Source organism: Notamacropus eugenii, chromosome 1 (genome assembly GCF_028372415.1).
Source record: "Notamacropus eugenii isolate mMacEug1 chromosome 1, mMacEug1.pri_v2, whole genome shotgun sequence".
NCBI lineage: Eukaryota > Metazoa > Chordata > Mammalia > Diprotodontia > Macropodidae > Notamacropus > Notamacropus eugenii.
In genome coordinates this window covers 521,477,805-521,498,924 of record NC_092872.1, presented here as the reverse complement: position 1 = coordinate 521,498,924, position 21,120 = coordinate 521,477,805, and the positions used below count along the sequence as shown (strand labels likewise).

Sequence of the window (21,120 nt, the reverse complement as noted above, 5' to 3'; positions counted from 1 at the left end):
ACTGTACCACTTAGATCTCTCAAAGGAATCTCAGACCACCAAGGAGAAATCCAAGGGAATCCCATTGTTCTTCCTTTACAAATGTCTTATTCTCTGAGCCCTTCCCCATTCTGGACCAACAACTTATCATTTGAGGGGAGAGTTGGTTTATTTCTGATTTGTTTATTATTCATCTTGAGAGGGAGCCAATGAAAGCTAGTAGGATTACTGGGCTGGGGAGTCAGAACACCTGGGTTTAAGGCCTGGTCAAACCTGAAAGCTCTATATAAATGTCAGTTATATTTACATATATATACATGTACATACACATACACACACACACACACACACAGCCTTTATTCCTCCCTTCTAGTTATAAAAACTGTGATCCATGATTCAAACCTTAAAGCACAATGTCAGCGAGAGTCATTGTGTGAAGTTGGGCAAGAGATTTCAATGGGACTGAAATTTCCTCATCTATGAAATAGGGAAGGAAATTGGGCTGGATGATCTCTCTTTTTATCTATTGCCTATAGTCTAAGGTTCTTTCCAGCTCTAACACTGACCCAATTCAGTCTAGGAGCTCAACAAACCTTAAATGCTTACAATGTACAAGGTACTCAGGAGTTCTCAGGAGACCAGAACAAAAATGAAAGACAGACCCTGACATTAGAGAGTTTAAATTCTACAACAACAACCTCGAGATAATCATTTTACAGATAAGGAAAGTGAGGCCCAGAAAAGTTAAGTGGCTTGCCCAAGATCGTAAGTCGCTGGGATAGGCTTTAACAGGTCCTCTGAACTCTAAATCCAGATTTGTTGTCCTATCTTGACTCCAAAGGATTTCTCAGCACTCTAACCTCCTATAGTCCTGATTGGGTATACCCATTCATTTGTCCTCTATAAAGAGGTATTGGTGTTCTTTCTGTGTATAAGTTTTGTTTCTTCAAAAACAGGCTCTTTCCTTTGCCAGCCTCATAGGAGGCATCCCTAACTGCCAGGGAAAGGCCTTATCTTCAGCTCTGAGCTATGGTAGAGCACCTGGCAGGCACTTAGGTGGTACTGTCCAGCAGATTTAGTCAGGTACCAGGCTGCCACCAGAGCCTCTGTTTCCTTAACGCTTTCTGTCCGACTTCAAATACTGCCCTCAGTACTTCATTCCCCTATATAACATTGGCAAATCACTTAGATTTTTCTGGGCATCGGTTTGCTCATCTGTAAGATGAGGTTAGACCAGCTGACCTCTGAGGTCCGGATCTTCTAGCTCCAAACCTATGGTTCTCTGATTCAGGTTTTCTCAGGCTCTGGACCCTCTCTCTGTCTGATGGGGGCTGATTTCTATCACTCCCTCCCTTATTCTCCCACTTTGGGGCCAGCACCTTTATCCCATGGGGGAGCTCAGCACCAGGCTAGAACTTTGACACAAAAGCTTTTTCCAAGAATCTTAAAATATGAGAGTTGTAAGAAACCTTAGAATATAGAATGTTCCCAACTAACACATTTAACATCCACAACAGAAACATGTTTGTATAGCAGCTGTTGACCTGAAAACTTGGTTAAGAAAGGCAACAGGCTAATTGCATACATTTTATGATTTAATTCAATTCCCTATTAAAGAAAACAGTTACATAATGCATTATGGAGCCAGAAATGTTCTGGCTACCCAGTGCAGAAATCTTCTGACTTATATACATTTTGCCGTGAGAAAGGAACTCTCCTAGTTGAACAAATCATAAATTCAGTAAGACAGGACAATTAACAAAGCAATGTCAGTCAAGTCTTGAGATTCCAAGCTGGGTAAACATATGTCCCAGGTGGTAAGGAAATCCCACCACTAGTAAGTGGCAGGCTTCCTGCCCCAAACGATAACTGATGCAGGAAAGGGCAAACAATGTTCAATAGAAATTATGACCTAAGATGTCTATATTTTCTTTACCATTATTCAAGATATGTCATAACATAGTATGTGTCTATAGATAATAAGATACAAAGGAAAGACCCATTATTCAAGATATGTCATAGGTTAAAGATCTCCAAGGAATGCAGAGTCAGCTTTGGCTGGCTTTTGCTGACATAGGAAGAGGCATTCTCTGAGTTTGTTTCAGAGAGAACAAAGAGATTATTCCAAAATTTTATATTAAACATTATCATTCCCTCCTTTTGGTCAAAGGCAAGCCGAAGGCTTCGCCTGTAGACCAACAAAGATATGATAAAAACCTCTAAATAACCAGTAGTGTGAGAGTTTACTCTTCATGCAAGTCTGGTCCAGACTCTTGGGAAAGTTGTCTATGTCTGATGGCATCGTCTTCAGGCCTCTTCAAAATTGGAGGGCATGATCCACTCAGGAGCAGGAGCAATGGAGGTGACAGATGGATCCAAGAGTTTATGCAAAAAACTTGACAGGGTCTCCCAGAAAACATGGTTTGATAATTGAAATGAAACAATACAACATAGTTAACATGGCTAAAGACACTTAGCAATAGTTCAGTTTCCCAGCCATGCAGGGCTAGGTTCAAACAACACAATGAAGTTTTTTTTTACAGTTCACAAATTGCATTTTTACATTAAGTCAGGTACAGATTAAAACTTAGATGGCTCACAATAGACTAGTTTTGAAAGGGAGATTTACATGTCACCAATATAAACAAGAAAATTAAACATGAACCATACAAATCAATGCAATTATTATTTCAATGTTAATTAACATTAAGTTCCTTGTATCCCAGTAATGCATTCTTAATTTTCATTTAAACAAAACTTTTTGAATCCCAGATTTCTCATGTAGTTATCTGATACCTAGATATCTTTTCTTTGACAATAGGTTTTATTCTTGGGACAGTTCAAAAAGAAAATTCTGCCTTTCTGGTTCAAATCTAGAAGTTCCCAGATACTTCTGACAACATAAATTAGTACAGTTACTTAAAATTTGTTCTCCATTTTTTTTTTTTTTGAAATTTCAGAAAATTTCAGGTTCACATTATTTGCTGTTTCTATCTTTTCCTAAATCTTGTACCTGGAATAAGAATCTTTTAAAATGTGAGAGTTCAACCATAAAATGAACTCACCTGCCCTTTAAATTATTGGACAGGTACTTTAACAGACAAGAAATAAATTACCACTATCTTATACAATCTTGTGCAAAAATCCAGATTTGAGATCTTATTATCAAAAGCATGATAAATTTTAGAAGCCAATCATATACTCCTGTATATAATTCTTAGAGGAATCAGACTGATCCTGTTGTTTTTCCTCAAAATTTGCTACTCTAATTAGACATCTATCACATTACATCTTTGTCTTATTACCTGATCTAATCATTTCCTTGATGTTATGTCTATATTATATTTATTTATTTGGCCAGGAATATAGGTTAAAGTTGTAAGCTATTCATTCCTGCATCCCATTATAGTAACTCAGAGATGCTCCAATTTCCATTTATTATTTGATAGACTTAGTATTGTACTTACAGAACTTCTTGATTATAAAGATTTACTATAAAAGAGAAAGAGGGACAATGTTAACAGAAGGAAAGGATCTCCTTAGTTCTGGTTGATTCCAGGAATAAGCCATTATTTGACATGTGAGGTCACCAGGTGCTGAAAGCAGGGCTTCAGAGTTAATCAGGTGGGAAATTTCCTTTTTCAGAAAGGAAATAGCACATTTGGGAAATAGAGTTAGGAAGATCCTACCTAGGCCGTGTCCAAGGTCGTCTTCAAAACCTTTCCAAGCATCCACCATTAGCCTGCAGCACATGTCAATTAGCTTTATGATAACTTAGACAAGTATTCCTGTAATCAGAACTTCAAACAATAGTAAATTGCAGTCCCAGTCTTATATAGCAAATCAATATTGGCTGGTATCCTTCAGATAAAATACTTCCTCACTCTTTAAACTATCTGAAACTGACACAAAAGTATCCAGAGCAACTATCTAGGAGCAAGAGGGGTTTGGATACCCCATATTTATTCCCAAATCTTATCTACCTTTCATAGTTTCAAACAGAACTTAATTTCTCTTTCCAAATCTCTCAATCCTAATCTTCCACTTGCTTTTACATTTTAACCATAAGACAAGATAGCTCACAAGTTATTACTTTTTGCTAGCATAACTGTACTGGAATCTCATTCCAGCTTAAACAAAACAAAGAGGTTAATGACTAAATTTATAGTTTGATGGAATTATGTCTTTGTTTCACAAGTTGTTATTCTTCCCTAATTATACTCACTCTGGAAGAATGAGATACTTCAGGAATTAAATCTTTTACATAATAAATTCAAATGCAATCTTTAACTCTAACTTAGGCCATAGAATGACTACATATTCAGATCAAAACAGCTTAATTTAACAGCATTTTATTTTGAAGTTTTAGTAGGCCTTCTAAGAATCACACATGATTTTTCAAAACATTTCTTCTAAAAGTATTTTCCTTCTTTGAAAACAGTTTAAAATTTACTCTAATGTTCACTAAACTCTTATGAAGAAAACTAGTTGGAAACTTTTAAAATGCTTGATATCTCTTTCTCCATTTTTTTCTTAAGCAAAAATAAACCTTTAAAACTGTAATTCATTAAAGCTGAGTTGTTACAAAAATGTTCTTAAGTAATATGAATTTCCAAAGAATTATAACAAACTGAATTCTTAATTATTGCAGTGTTCTTAGACATGAGACTGACTCACAGAAAAACACTGTTGCTTTTAAAAATCCTTTTAAACAATGGGAACATCTTAAGGTGAGTCTTAAGTAGTTTACATAAATTTCTGCATATGTTCTAATTTCAGATAAAAATAATATTAGATTTTCCAGTAAGATTATACAAAAGGCTCACATATTTTGCTGGTCACTTGTCATTGACCATAGAAATTTGCTATAGAAGGAAAAAGCAGGGACATATGACATACAAAATATGACAGGATAAAACATCCTTTACTCTGTTGAATTCAGATAAGAGTGAAATTCTCCAATGATGCAGCATCTGTTTCATAGCCAGACTCAGGAACAGACAGGTGAGAAACATTCCTTTCTAAAGGAACACAATAGGGAAACTGAGCCAGGGGGAACCCATCCTAGATTGAATTTAGAATTGTCCCCTCAGTGTTTAGTCAGATGAGAAATATTCCTTTGTGGCATGTGTCTCAGATACTGATTTAATGCAGACAACTATACCCAAATTCAAACTCAAAACAAAAAATAGTAATGGTCCCAAATGCCTTTTACCTTAAACAGCAAGTTTCACTAATCACAACTTAGAGTCAGATAACAGTTATTTCCACTCTCTTGGAGTTACAATAAACAATAAAGATTTACCAGGACACACACACATAAGGGATTCCATTTAACATCTTTCCTTCTCAGATTTAAAACTTGTCCTGATGTAAAAGCCAATTATTAAAAATTCTCTCTATCTATTACAACTTCTGTGCAAGAAATATTCATTGTTTAGAATCTGCATTAACAAACCAAATTCCTTTACTAGGACTGATGATCTTAACCACAGGAATGGGAGCACTGTTCTGAATGAACAGAAAGAATTTAAATAAAGTTTTCACTCCATTGTGGGACTGTTCTGAATGGGCAGAGGGAATCTAAATAAAATTTTCACTCCATTCCCTCCTTTCCATACATAGGAATCACTTAACAATTTTAGGTTTCAACATTCAAACAGTAATCCCAAATAACTTAGTTAACAATCCTACAACTTCACAGAAGATAGCCAAATTGTTAAGCTTTAACTTTTTTTTTTTTCTCAACAGATAAAGGTGAAAATACCTGATTTTCTAAATGACGGTTACAAAACATTAAAAGACAAGGTTAGCAGGACTGATAAAGTAACACAACTGGTGTTACACAATTTTCCCAACATCTTTTAGTTTCAACAAAATTCAAATTAAAAATTGCTTTGTCTAACACTATTTCTAGATTACAGTGGTCACTCAATTTTCACAATCTAAGAGAAATTCAGAAATACAATCCTAGAAATACAGTTTTAACACAACAATAACTGCAGATGGTATAATTTGCATTTCCAGAAATTACTGATCTTATTACTTTTAGCAATTAAAACCACTTCAAAGGTAACAATTACATTTGAGAGATAATAATGTTGTATGTAACATATACCAGTCATTATGTTAAGCATTTTACAATCATTTTATCATTTTGATCCCATAACAACAAGCATAATTATTTTTACAAATCAGAAAATGGGTCAAACAGAGATAAAATACTTTTTGCAACTGAACAGAGAAGTGAAGCTTACCAAGAGCAGAGAAACTGATGTCCCATGGTGACTTTCGCAGGCAGAGTTTAGAGAATGCTTGCTACAGGCCTGATTCATCCACATTTACCAATCCCCCCCAAAGCAGCAGAATTTACTGAGCCCCTAAGGCGATATGCAGGTGTTGGGACAGGGTGGGCAGAATGTCTAGGACGTAGGTGGCATTTCCAGGCTTTACCTAGAAAGGTGGGCTACTCACAATCTTAGGAGTAATTTCAAATGATCAGTTCCCGAAATATTTCTGATTAATTTCACAACATACAAATCTGCTAAAAATGATTTTACCTAAGATGATCTAACTTTCCATTGTAATTCCAGGTTGGCCAGACCAGAATGACAAGGAAAATTCTCAAAGTTTTGTTTGTTAATTTCCCTAGCTGCAGCCCTTGAAGTCTGGCTGCTTGCATTTAAATCTTACAAGATAACACACTCATTCACAGCACACATGATACAGACAGGGACATACACCAACAGACAAAATGACAACAGGACAATTACAAACGTAGCTCACAAAAAACAACCCAGAGAGTAAAGGCAATTAGAAGCTTGCTAGAAATCCCCATCATGAATTGGCTATTATCATTCTGAGGAAAGGATGCTGCAAGAATCCAAGGGGAATCCTGCAGCCTTTGCTCAGAGCACCCCTGCAGTTGTTGGAGGGGTGGGGAGCCTTGGTGCCCCAAAGTTTCTGACTGTCTTAAAGGAACAGGCCCCATGCGAATAGTTTCAGGCCTCTAGTTCTTAGGTGGATTGTAACTGTCCTCTTCAGGACCAGAGCCCTTACGGGAAAGCGGGGAGGGGGAATGGGGGGGAGGGAGGCAACAGAGGCTTGAACAGAAGCTGCTTTCCTCAGGTCTAAGGTAGGGGAAGGCGAGGGGGAAAGATTGCATCTAGGTGCCGTCAGTTTCCCCAGATCAGAGGCCTTCAAGGGGAAGGGGAGGAAGGGGGCAAGGAATAGGACGGAGGGAGTGAAGGGAAGGACAGACTGGAGCCCCTGAAGAAGAAAAGATTTTTTTTTTTTTTTTTTTGCCAGGATACGGCTAGGTGCTGAAGCAGCTCCCAGCCCTACAGGGAAGAGGCTACCTGTCTTTTGTTCTCGCTCAGGCAAGTCAGAAAGCCCAAGATGAAACATTCTCGCTGCTGGCTAGTTGTTTTGTTGGCCTTTCTTAATTTGGTTGTAAGATAAAGTAACTTTGACCGGTCTAAAAGAGCCCTGTGGTGGCCAACATAATTTAGGGCTATCTTTAGTTGATTGACACTAGTGCTAGCAATACCTGTACTAAGTTTCCTGAGATCGATCGCCAGAGGAGACCTAAGTAATACAGAGCGATTTAACGCGACTTGGTCTCCGGTCCCCAGAGTTTCCTTTAATAGGGAATTTAAAGTGAGAGTTCTTTGGAAGCTGGGAATGGAAGGACTTACCCCGACCCCGTCAAGGCCCAGGACTCTAGGAAAAATAGTTCCTATTGGCGCCGGAGTCCTGGCGTTGGCGAGATGAGGCAAGGTCCGTTCGGTTCCACAGTTCCAATCCACGTTTGGGCGCCATAACTGCTGACCTGAAAACTTGGTTAAGAAAGGCAACAGGCTAATTGCATACATTTTATGATTTAATTCAATTCCCTATTAAAGAAAACAGTTACATAATGCATTATGGAGCCAGAAATGTTCTGGCTACCCAGTGCAGAAATCTTCTGACTTATATACATTTTGCCGTGAGAAAGGAACTCTCCTAGTTGAACAAATCATAAATTCAGTAAGACAGGACAATTAACAAAGCAATGTCAGTCAAGTCTTGAGATTCCAAGCTGGGTAAACATATGTCCCAGGTGGTAAGGAAATCCCACCACTAGTAAGTGGCAGGCTTCCTGCCCCAAACGATAACTGATGCAGGAAAGGGCAAACAATGTTCAATAGAAATTATGACCTAAGATGTCTATATTTTCTTTACCATTATTCAAGATATGTCATAACATAGTATGTGTCTATAGATAATAAGATACAAAGGAAAGACCCATTATTCAAGATATGTCATAGGTTAAAGATCTCCAAGGAATGCAGAGTCAGCTTTGGCTGGCTTTTGCTGACATAGGAAGAGGCATTCTCTGAGTTTGTTTCAGAGAGAACAAAGAGATTATTCCAAAATTTTATATTAAACATTATCACAGCCTAAAGGGAGATCATCACATGTGTTTATCTTTGAGTAACATCCCCAATTCAAAGCCTGTTTTGGGGTATGGCACTACTCAAAACCATAGCTCACAATACTCTATTAATATTCCTTTCACCAGAAGTTAAGTGACTTGTCCAGGGTCATACAGCTAGTAAGTATCTGAAACAGGATTCAAACTCAGGTCTTCCTGACTCTAAGTCAATATGTCCCCTAGCTTCTCATTAGAGAGAAATAAATAGCAGTCAAGAGGACCTGAGCTCAAATCTAGTCTCAGACACTTACTAGCTGTGTGACCCTGGGCAAGTCACTTAACCCTGACTGCCACCCCCTTCAAATATATGTGTGTAGGTGTATGTGTGTATAAAGTGCTTTGCAAACTTGAAAATGCTATATAAATGCTAGCTATATGATTATCTGAGATTCAGGGTGCTCCAGGCCTAGTGGTGAGGGTGAATTTTTCTTTTCAGGATTCTAAGAGGACAGTGAGGGGAAGCAAAGCCCAGACTTGTTTGCACTCACAAAGCCTCTAAGACTGGAGCACCTGAGCCCCACATGCATAATGGAAGTAAATGATCCTAATCTCATTTGTCCTTGGGAGAGCTGCTCCAGAAAGAAGGCATTTCAGGGTCACCTCTATTGGCTACCACTTGGGATGGAGTTAAGATCAAGATCTCTAAGATGGGGAGGGTACCGAAAGGTGATAGAGCTATGGGTACAGTGGAATTCTCACTTCCCATTCTCTTCCTACAACTGGCAGGTGGGGGATCCACCTCCTACATCTCAGGAAGGAGGAGGGAATTTCAGAGCCCTCATTCACAAATTCAAGTCAGTGTCAGGAAGTCCCACCTGTGGCCTAACCTGAATTTCTCACAGTGACATATAATATTTTAAGGTCTAAATCATAGATCTTAGGATTTGTAAATAGAAGGAAAACAAGCACATGTGTGTATATGACCATACATAGAAAGATATATTAACAGACCTTTGAGGCACAGGTGTTATTTCCTCTGTTTTACAGAGGAGAAAACTGAGACTCAGAGAGGATTGTCCATAATTACATAGCTAGAAAGTATTGAAAGACTCAAATCCACATCTGCCTGATTCCAAGTGCATTGTTATCTACTAGAGGGTCAACCAGTGGTACTGTATTTAACAAACGGCTCTCCAAGAGAATAAACAAATGTAAACACGTTATTTTAAGTTTTAATCTGCATTTCCAACATTTTCTTAAGTCTAGGCAATCAGTAAAACAATAAATCAAGCCCTGATTTTTAGTGTTTGCTACAGATGTTCACACTAAAAATTTAACAATTGATCTATGTGAACTGGGAACATGTCATGGAGTCCAACCTCCTTTATCTTACAGGGGAAGACAACCTCACCCAACTAGGAAATGACAACTTGAAATTCAAACTCAGGTACTCTAACTCTACAAATATTATTATTCTTATTTTATAAATGAGGAAACTGAGTCTTGCCTAAATGTCACCTAGCTAAAAGGTATCAGAAACTGAATGGGAACATGGGCCTCCTGAATCTGAGTCTAGCACACTTCTTGCTATACAGACTACCTTAAGTTCATCTACTAATTTCTTTCTATTCTGTCCTCTGGACAGATGGATAAAGGGTCAAGGTGGTCACCCCCTTTGGTTTCAAAAACTCTAGGGTCTGCCCTCTTTTGGCAGAGGTTGGAGATAGTTATGATGGTGACAGAAGCAGAGAGCGATAGAACTGGAGGGTATTGTAGAGGTCATCTGTCCCTATCTCTTGTTTCTAGATGAGGAGAAAGAGGAAACAGTCTAAAGAAGGTAGGTGATACTATCTAACTGTGTAGCCCAGGGCCCCTGACTCTTGATCGAGAGTTAGCCAGGAGACCAGGCAAACAACTTTCTTCTGCTCACGTCCACCTTTTCTTCCTTATTTCACTGTGCCCCCTCCTAAAGACTTTTTCTTCTAAGCTGAAAATCTGGGTCTCAAGCAGGTAAGAGGCAGCTCTGGGGAAGCCCTGGGAGGGCTGGGGTTGGGACAGAGCTGCCTGTGGCCACATTCCCAAAGACTTGTGTAAGTCCCTACTCCCCTTGAGGCCCAATCCTGATCTCAAGTTGGGGGGTGGGGTGAAGCAGGGTGTGTCCCAGAAGGAGGAAGATGGCATGTGCCCTTCTTCCCAGTCCCCCTCCCTTGACTCAGCCACCAATCTAGATTCGAAGTCCTTTATTAGCAGACACCCCCGGCTTTGCTTGCATTAGCCTGGCTCCCAGGGGGCAGCATGAGGGCCCAAGGCCTTCTTCTCTTGGCAGCCCTGTTGGCCCTGGGCAGTCAGCTACCTGGTACAGTAGGTTGTAAGAAACATGGTAAGTTTGGGCAGCTGGGGAGCAGGGGAGGTGGTAGAGGAAGAGACCATGCCAAGCTTTGTCCCATTTGGCTTCCCAGCCCTAGTCTTGGGGCTTCAATGGTTTACATTGGCCTCCAAGACAAAGTGGCACTTGTCCCCTTGAGTGGAAGCCATGCCAGGGTATGTGTCTATTTGGGTGTCAATGCATTGTGGTCCTGTGTATTATGCATGCGATTATATTTCTGTGTGTGTGTATGTGTATATGGGTCTGTACATATGAGACCTTGTATAAATTGATTGATGTATATGTAGATCTGTGTTCCTCTGGGTCCTTTTCTCTGTGCTCAGGCTTACATGTTGCTGTATGTGAAGGCACATATATGAATGTGTGTGGATCTGGAGATGGAAGGGGGTAGAGATGGACATGGAGGGGGAGAACCTCAGGCCAGGGACACTTTTCCAGGATGCTTGGGGCAGGGGGAGGAGAGACTGCCCTTGCTGGTGGTGGTGGGCCAGGGAGGGCGAACCCTGGATTCCTTTCTCAGATCCTGATCTGTGGCTGGAAGCTCTCACAGAATTACTCATGGAGCTCTGGCTGGTGGTTGGTAGGTGAGATTATGGGTATTCTGTGGCTCTGGTAGGTTTCGGGGAAATCTGTAGAGGGGGTGTGGGGGCACCAACAATTCATCAGTGATTCAGTTTGAGAGACTGGAGGATGTTGACTAAGGCTGTGGGAGAATTGGAGACTCCATTTGCCAACTCAGGAAACTTCTGAAGCTGTGGGGTATGTCCCAGAGGTGAGGATAGAAGAATCTGAAGGCTGGGGGCAAATTAGAAGGTTCTGTCTAGGGCCTGGGAGGGAAAGGTGGGGAAATCTGTTTGTGGACAATAATCTAGAAGCTGTGGCTGGTGGAAGGCAAGAGGTGAGGAAGCTTTCCCTGGGGTATCAGGAAAATCATGGCTGAGAATTGATGGAGGCTGTGCAAGGAAATTTGAGTACTTGATCCGAGGCCTACTCTGGGGACTAGGGGGTGGGGGATGACTAGGCTGGAGGCTACAGGGTCCAGCCACTGCCTAGGCCAGACAGGCTACTCAACACAGCTTGCTGCCAAGACTTTTGGGGTCAGGGAAGTTGCTCAGCAGGTGCCTCCCTGTCTGTATAAAGGTTGGTATCTGAAGCCTTCCACACCCTCTTAGGATATTCTGACCTATATTAGAGGCTCCTAGAGCCTGAGCAGCAAGAGCCAATTCTAGCCCCTTCCCCATTAGTCCAGGGAACCCTGAACAATTGCTGACTGGAGTGGGGGAGGGGAGGTACTTCACTGAATGGGACAGGATAGCTCAGAAACTGAACAGCTGAGACCTAGTGACTGATGAATTAGATCATTCTCTAGGGTTGTGAGGAACCCAAGGGACGGGACATGGCACCCTTAAGGGGCATGACTGGCCTAGCATTTCTCTAAATTGTTTGAGGCATCTGGTGTATCCCTAGGGAGTAAAGGATGGAGCTTGAGGCTTTTCTAAGGGGTGTGAGGAGCCTTGAATGAATAGGACACTGCAGCCAGGACCAGCTTCTTCCTTGGTCCCCTCAGTAGACCTCAGTGACCCTGGATCCCCATCCTTACCCTGAATGAGTATGGGAGCCAATGGTGCCCTTTGGAAACTCTAGTCTGTGTCCTTCAGATCTCAAGGAGAAGCCCAATAGTGAAGCGAAAATGAAGGATGGAAGGGAGAGGATACAGAGGACACAGGAGTGTCTAAGTGTGGACTAATCATAATTAGGACAAACCTGAATGGCGGCCAGCTCTTCTTGGAAGGCAGGTCTAGTGCAGCATTAAAAACAGAATCAGAGACAGTGCAGGCTGATTGACTGAGCTTAGGATACTGCTCAGGAAGCAAGTTTTGTTCTAGACATCTGTCCCTTCACTATCATCCATCCCACTCCCATACCTGTTAGTGCAGTCAAACTACTCCCAAGCAACATTTGCATTCCCTCAGGAATCTCTGAAAGAAGTAAAGGAATGTATTTCTAATGATGAAATGCCAAGCACTACCACAGGTCAGTGGGGGAGAATTTTGTCCAAAATTCTCTGTCCAAGGTCCCTAACATTCTATTACATAGGCAAGGGTATATATGGGTTTGTCTGTGGTTGTATATTATAATAATCTTCTAGCTGGTCCTCTTGCCTTCTCCAGTCCACCCTTCATATAGCTGTCAAAACAACCCCAATGAACAAATCTGACTGCTCAAAATCCATCAGCAACTCACTATTGCTTTTAGAATCAAATGAAATCCTTAGCCTCATATATTTCACAGTTTAGCTCCAATCTATCTTCCCAGACTCAGTTCACTTTACTCTCCTTCACACTCTTTTTTGCAATCAAACTGGACTATTTGCTTGTCCCTAAACTCAACTTCTATGTTGCTTCTTGGTGCTTAGTCTCCAGTCACTCTCCATACCTGGAATGCACTCCCTCCTCATTTGTGTCTGCTGAAACCTCCTCCTTCAAAGGCCAGTTCAAATGCCACTTCCTTCACAAAACCTTCCCTCATGCCTCCCAGATGAAAGGGATTAATCTCTCAAATTTTCCCAGAGCATTTTGTTTGGATCTCTTCTTTGCTCCTAGTACCCATAAGTCACGATTAAAGTGAGTTCAAATAAAACAAAATTAAATTTAGTATGAATTATAAAATGATATCAGGTCCCATTCGATGTAAGCCAAAATTCAACTAACTTGAGCTGGTTGAGGGTTTTAGCACTTCAATTTGTAGTTGCCTATCTGCCAGAATGGGTGTTGTGTGTTGCTGTATGCCGTCTTACCAACAATTGTGTTAATTTTTTTCAAAAATAGCCCTAAACTCGTGATGAAAAATGCCATCCACCTCCAGAAAAAGAATTGGTGGAATCTGAATGCAGATCACAGTATACTAATTTTCACTTCTTTTTCCATTTTGGGGGAGGGGAGGGTGTCTGTATTTTCTTTCACAACATGACTAATATGGAAATGTTTTGCATGATTGCATATGTATATTTCATATCAAATTGCTTATTGCCTCAAGGAGGAGAGACAGGGAAGGAGAGAATTTGGAACTCAAAATTTTAAAAAAGGAATGTCAAAAATTGTTTTTATATGCAATTGGGAAAATATTAATTTTTAAAAATAGTTCTTAATAAAATGGACAAAAATAAGAAAAACTCAGATGAAAACATTGTCAGTGCAAAAAAGAAGAGGCTTGTTATTACATAAGAACAAAAATTTTATGTGATTGAACATCATGGACATGGCCGTAGTAGCTCTAAAATAGAATGAGATGTCAGAATTCCTGAATGTAGAGTAAGGCATATTATAAAACACACAGGCAAAATAAAAGAAAAAAGGTAAAGTTCCATCAACTTCTTGTGGTTTGCAAACAACTATGAGGAAAAATGCTATTTCAGTGATAGAAATGGGGGTCTTTTCACTGACTGGATTGGAGATCACAATAAAAATGCATTCCGCTTAGCAGAGCAACCATTAGACAAAACCTTCAAGTTCATTCAAGGCAATGAAAGAGACTGGAAGTGAATTGGATAATGAAGAAACTTTCCCTGAGGGCACTGGTTAGTTTGATTGCCTTAAAAATAAAGTTTAATTGCCCAACATTAAAAATTCCTGGAGGCAGGTAGGTGGCACAGTGAATAGAGCACTGGCCCTGGAGTCAAGAGGACCTGAGTTCAAATCCAACCTCAGACACTTGACACTTACTAGCTGTGTGACCTTGGACAAGTCACTTAACCCCAACTGCCTTGCCTTCCTCCCTCCAAAAAGAAAATTACAGGAGAAGTGTCCCGTCCAGATGAGGATGAACTAGCTAAGTTTCTAGATGTTCTGAAGACAGTAATCAAAGAAGGTAGATACACTGATTAAGGGATTTTTAACGTGGATGAAATAGGCTCATTCTGGGAAAAAGATGTTTTCCAGAATTTATATTTCAAACAAAGAAAAAATTCAATCTGAATTTAAAGTGTCTAAGGATCACCTAACACTTGAATCAGGAAGTAATGGAGAAGGGGATTTTAAGTTTTAAGGAATGCTTGCTTGTTCTCAAAATCCTCCCACTCTGAGAGGCTACAATCTCCTAGTTCTTTGGTGGCCAAATAAAAGCACATTTAACTAAAGCCGTTTTTGAAGACTGGTTGTAGTTTATTTTAGTCTAGCTCACAAAAAAAACTGTAAGTACAACAACATTACATTTAAAACATTTAAAATAATGCCTCAGGTTGTCCAACTATACTGGGTTCATTGTGTGAGAATGGCAGTATGCTATCCAAGGCATCTGAAACGAAGGCAGCTAATTATCAGTTGTTTTCTCTTGTCTGACTCCCTGTGACCCCATTTGGCAAAGATACTGGATTGTTTTGCCATTTTCTTCTCCAGCTCATTTTACAGATGAGGAAACTGAGTCAAACTGGGTTAAGTGACTTGCCAGGAAGTGTCTGAGGTCAAATTTGAATTTAGGAAGAGAAATCTTTCCTTGAGAATAGAGACTATAAATTTTCACCTCAATCAATCACTCAGTAAACATTTACTGAACACCTACTCTGTACTAAGAACTGTGTTAGATGCCAGATACAAAGGCCAAAATGTAACAGTCCCTGACCACAAGGAGCTTATATTCTGTAGGATGTGACATGTACCTACACAAAGACTACATATACAGAGGGTTTAGCAAAAGTAGATGTTTAATGTTTATTAAATAAAATATGTTTATGTATATATGAGACTGAACACTGAATACATGTGTGTATGTGTGTGTATATGGAGACAGTGTGGTGTAGTGGAAACAGCAAAGAGTTTAAAATCAAAGGTCCTAAGTTCAAATCCTAATCGAGCCACTTGCTGCTTCTGTCACCTTGGGCAAGTCATTTAAGCCTTCTGAGCTTCAGTTTCCCCTCTGTAAAATGAAGCAGTTGGTTTAGACAGACCCTACAATCTATGTAGATATTTTTCTGGAACTGTACATAGGGATGAATATTTGTGTGTCTGTCACATATGACTCCTCAGTCAGACCAAGGCTGTGTGACCTCGAGCAGCTCTCTCCCTCTCTGGGACTGTTTCCTACACTCTCAGAAGTGGAGACTGAACTAAATGACTTCTAAGGATTGCATGCTTCACCACTTCCCTCCAGCTCTAATTGTCTGTGATTCTCTTACAGAGAAATCAGGGGGCTGCCCACCAGATGATAGGCCATGCCTTCAAAACATCCCAGACCAATGCACAGCAGACCATCAGTGCCCAATGGGGAAAAAGTGCTGCTCTCGGGCCTGCTTCCTCCAGTGCCTGCCTAAAGTTATAGGTATTTCTGCCCCCTGCCTTCTTTTGATCCCTTCCCTCTCCTTGTTCCCCTGTTGGCCTGGCTCGTTAGCTCAGGCCTCTCTCTCTCTCTCTGTGTTTCAGTAAAGTATGGCCGGTGTCCCCTAGATACACTGCACTGCCTCAGCCCCATCCAGCACATGTGCAATCGGGACAAGGATTGTCCCAACAGCAAGCGATGCTGTCCCGGAGCCTGTGGTCGAGACTGCAGGAGCCCTGTCAAAGGTGCCTACCCCACCCCATAGGAGAGAAGGGGTTCTTCACCCGGTTACTCCCTATGAGAGCTGCTAACAATGGCTGGCCCAATATGGTACCAAGGATAGATTTTCTCACAATCTGAGAGGGAGAAGGGAGGGAGCAGTGGTGAGCAGTGGGATTTCTCTTGACAGCCATGAGACCCATATCCAGAAGCCTGGGGCAACCTGAGCTATTGGCTATTGGGGAAGCCATAGCTTGAGTGTCTGGGCCCTCTTACGGTGGAAGAGGCATGTTGGGTAGGTCATTTAACCTCTCTTAGACTCATTTCACCTTTTTCTGTAAAATGAGAGGGTTGGGTTAAATAGATTGCTAGGGTATCTCCCAGCTCTGACATCTTGGAGCTCTGCCAATTGCAGATGGGTCCTGCTTATTGGGGAGTCAGGGCTAGATGTTACCTCAGTTCAGCTTACCAAGCCTTTATTGAATAACCACTATAGGTAGGACCCTATGCTAGGTACTTGGTGGGGAAGAATGAAGGCAGGGTGCCATAGTAGGTACTGGATATAGAGTCAGAGGATTGGGGCTCAAATTTAGACTCGGCTAATTCCTAATTGGATATTATTGGTCAAGTCAGTTTTCCTCTTGGGGCCTCAGTTTCCCAATCTGTGAAATGAGAAAGTTGGACTAGATGACATATAAAGTCCCTTCTTGTCCTAAAATACTATGTCAAATGTGTGCTCCCCATGTAATACGAGCATGTCCGTATGGATTGTCTAAGTGTAGCTTGTGGAGAGTCTTGGCTGGATATCTCAGGAATCTGACTTAAACCTCTTCCAGGGAGACTTTGAGTCCCCACTGAAAGGGGACACAAAGGGCTGGCTACCCAGCTTTCCTCTGAGAGGGGGGTGCTGGATACAAGCAACTTCTACTAACTTCCACCAACTTCCTTGGTTGCTGATGCTTAAAGGAGGGCAACACAAATATACATCTGTCGGTTTAACTCTTCTTCACCAAATGGTAGTGAAACAAATGGTAAATAGTGAGTAACCCCACTTATCCAAGCAGAGAGCAAATAGAAATTGAACTTCTACAGATCAGAATATACCAGAAAATCCTTAAGTGAATGACCTTAGAAAGGAGGAAGCTGATAACTCACGCAACCAAGAGAGGGGCCCTGGTCTCATCCAAGGGGAAACTCTTTGAAGTCTCTAAGAAGGCAGACTGGAAATCAAAGATATTTTGAGGGGTCAGCTTCTCCTGTGTTTGACACTTTCAAAGTCATTTTTCTCCCTCCTCCCTATAGTTGGGCCCAAATAGAGTCTGGAACCAGAGGTCCTCTCTCAAAGCAGGAATGAAGAGGCTCCTCTCCAAAACTATTGAACCAGCCCCTCCCCATTCATCTCCCCCAGCACTGTCACCATTCTCTCTGTCAGTTAGGAGAATTTTATACAAAGTGAACCAGGCTTGAAAGTTGCATTCTAACTCTGAGATTTCTGTGATCCTATGTTCTCGGGAAGTGATATCATACACATTTATTTACTTATATGTCTCATCATTCCCCCACCCTCACATACACACTAAGTTATAAATTCCTAGAGGGCAGGTACTGTATTATTTTTTCATTTTTATATCCCCAGTGATAAACACAGGGCCCTGTAGAATAGTAATTACTTTGGCTTACTATGGATTTTTACTACTGTGGATATTTGAAAGAGACATAAGACAGATATAAAACTACGATACAAGGCAGAATGTAATAAGTGCATTAAAAAGACCCAAAGTCCAGAGGAGATTCAGAGGAGACAATGATCCTGTCTATTAGGAGGATCAGGGAGGGCTTCATGGAAGAAGTGGTATTACTGAGGTTCATCCTGGAGGAAATCCAGTCACATAAAATTATAGAATGGCAGAGCTGGAAGGAAGTTCAGAACACAGAATGCTAAGTCCTTAGGACAAAGAGTGCTAAAAACGAGAGACCTTAGAACAGGGGTGGGAAACCTGCAGCCTCAAGGCCATATGTGGTCCTCTAGGTCTTCAAGTGCAGCCCTTTGACTGAATCCAAACTTCACAGAACAAATCCCCTTGATAAAAGGATTTGTTCTGTAAAACTTGGACTCAATCAAAAAGCCACATCCAAGGACCTAGAAGGCCACATGTGGCCTCAAGGTCACAGATTTCCCAGCCCTGCCTTAGAACATAAAATGTTAGAGCTGGAAAGAATCTCATCACCTCTAATGTTATACCTGGAAAGCAACTTAGAACACAGAACAGAGCACATCAAAGTTGGAAGGTACCTTAGAATATAGAATATCACCCCTTCTCAATTCCTACCTTAGAACACAGAATGTCAGAGTTAGAAGGGTGCTTAGAAATCCTCTCAATAAACCCTCTTCTCTTTATAAAGAAGAAAGTGGAGGCCTGGAGTCTAGGACTCTTTCCCCAGACTTCCCAGTCCCCTTGATCTAGCTATGTAATCCTGGACAATATCAGATCTTCCTAACTTTTAGGGTCCTCCTCTAAAAGATGGCGAGAGCTGTTCCAGTTGTGGCCAGTTCTGTTGAGGCTACCCAGTTTCTATTCAGGGACTAACTGCTTCTTTATTTCCTCAGGCTAACTCCCGCACTCGAGAGAGAGAGATCTCAGGACTGGGCTCGAGGCAGAAACAAAGGCAGGGTATGCTCAGCCCCTCCCCCAGCACTGCCTGGATGAGACATCAGCTGCATTGGTCATTCTCCCCCAGGGCCTCCCTGAATCCCACCTTTCCTAAGGCCAGAGGGGACCCAGGGGCAGCCTCTCCTTGCCATCACCTGGAATCCCTTCCTATCTTCTGAGATGGTGCTGACATTTTTTAAACCCTTAAGCAGCTCCTTGATGAGTGGTGAAAGGCCCCAAAACAGGGAATGGAAGGTTGTCTTCCCAACCTTTCCTGTAAACTTACTGTGAGCCTTGGGGCAAGTCCCCTAACCCCATTGAGGCTTGGTTTTATCCTCTGGAAAATGGAAACAATTCTTTCCTCTGTCCCACTGCTATAGTCTTGGATGGGGTATGGAGGTCTGAGGACTTTTTAACCTGACCATACTGTGAACTCAATAAATTCTGGCATTGTTTGTATCTCTGACCATGGATAATAAGCTTTGATTAAGAACCTGTTAAGTGGAACGAGGATGAAGAGGTGGGAGGCTGTGTGGAGGGACGAATCCTTAAATTTGGAGTCGGGACCTTGTTTGCAGTCCCATCTTGGCCACTGATTACCTGTGTGACTTAGGGCAAATTATAACAATAATGAAAATAAACGGTACTTAGGCTGTGGATCAAAGTGCTCTGAGAGGCATGTTATCTGATTTGACCCTTCTAACAACCTTGTGAGGTAGGTACTATTTTCAGGAAAATGGGGGTTGGAGAAAATGAGACTTGAACAGGAAGAGGATTTCAGCTCTGCCTCCTCCTTTAGTGTTCTATCAATTCTGCCACCTAGCTTTCTTTCCTTCTTCGGGCCTCAGTTTTTTAATCTGTAAAATTGAGGTCTAGGTCCCTAAAACTCTGGGATTTGCAAAGGCAGTGAGAGGCGTGAGGAAGGAGACTGGTACTGGGACTGACACTGAGGTCTGGGGGTTTGACTCACCTCTCTTCCTGCTATCCCTCAACAAGGAAAGCCAGATGACTCTTAATTCATGATGGCACACTTCCCCCACACCCTACTCCTGCTATGTGTTAAGCCCTTGGACGTAAGAAGGCATATATGTAGTTTTGCAATCTCTCTTTTTAGTTAGCATTTAGCCAGGGAGGCATCTAATAAAACACAGCATAGCATACAATTGCAAATTTGAGTCATCCACTCCATCCCTCCCATTGTACAGACACTGAAACTGAGGCCCTGGAGAGGGGATTTGTTGTGTCTGATGTCACATAATGAATTATGTTAGGATTAGAACTTGGGGCTCTCTTCTTCGAATCTTGCTGCCTTTTCCCCCCTCCCCCAGTCTTCTCGGGCCCAGCACATAGATAACCAGATGCTCAAAACCTGCACACAAGGAGGAAGAGGATGCAGATTGAATGCGGCCTCCTAGGCCTGAGATGTCCACAACAGACGTAAGGGCAAGTAGGAGGATGAGAGACTGAAGCTAGGGGCCGATGGAGAAGCAGGATGCGCTGGAGCCAACTTCACAGTATTGTTAAATTGGGGTGCGGATATTTATGCCTCTGATATCCGCAAACCGCAAATCAAGGTTTGATTGTTTTATTGATTGTTTAGACCTCAGAAAGGGATGGAGAAAATATTAATGCTGTAGGTTAAACCAGAGAGTCAGTTGTTCAGTGTTCTCCAGCATATCCCATCAAAGTGGCTTTCCCTGGGTTTGGGGGAGGTTCCCTGGTGCTTACTATTTTGGTGACCTTGAGCAATCCATTTAGCTTCTCTGGGCCTCAGTTACCCCATGTATAAAATGAACTAGAAGGCCTCTAAAGATACTGAAGCAGAAGGTTCCATGGGCAGAACTGGAAGAGTCAGAGGGGACATATCTAGGATGCTTGTACTGGAAACTGGCTTTCTTATAAGGACATGATGTATTCCGGTGCTGGGATAGACCAGGCCAGAGGAGCTAAGAGTCTCGATAGTCTTGTCTACACTGCTAAGGGCAGTGAATCTTTGGGCCCTGTACCCTTCTCCACCACCTTCGCCTTCCACCCCTAACCCGTCACCTCAGTTGACTCATCTCTCCTCTGGGTTCCTTGTGTCAGCCACTGTCTGCAAAATGCCAGTCGTGACTCAGCAGCCAAAACATTTCCTCCTCTTTTCTGATGGCCAGCTGCTC

The 21,120-nt window shown here is 41.6% G+C and overlaps 1 protein-coding gene across 2 annotated transcripts in view; it reads left to right on the top strand.

Annotated features, from left to right (window-relative positions):
• Window positions 1-19,427, top strand: part of WFDC5 (WAP four-disulfide core domain 5) — a 34,821-nt gene extending 15,394 nt beyond the window's left edge. The window contains exons 1-4 of one of the 2 annotated variants that reach the window (XM_072633702.1): window positions 10,629-10,775; window positions 15,954-16,094; window positions 16,196-16,336; window positions 18,919-19,427. In XM_072633702.1, coding sequence (XP_072489803.1) covers window positions 10,691-10,775; window positions 15,954-16,094; window positions 16,196-16,336; window positions 18,919-18,923 — 372 coding nt within the window. In that variant the 5' untranslated portion in view covers window positions 10,629-10,690 and the 3' untranslated portion in view covers window positions 18,924-19,427. Of the gene's footprint in view, window positions 1-9,790; window positions 9,843-10,628; window positions 10,776-15,953; window positions 16,095-16,195; window positions 16,337-18,918 lie in introns of those variants that run through there. The other variant, XR_011972382.1, reaches the window with a different exon arrangement.
• The last annotated feature ends 1,693 nt before the right edge of the window (window positions 19,428-21,120 follow it).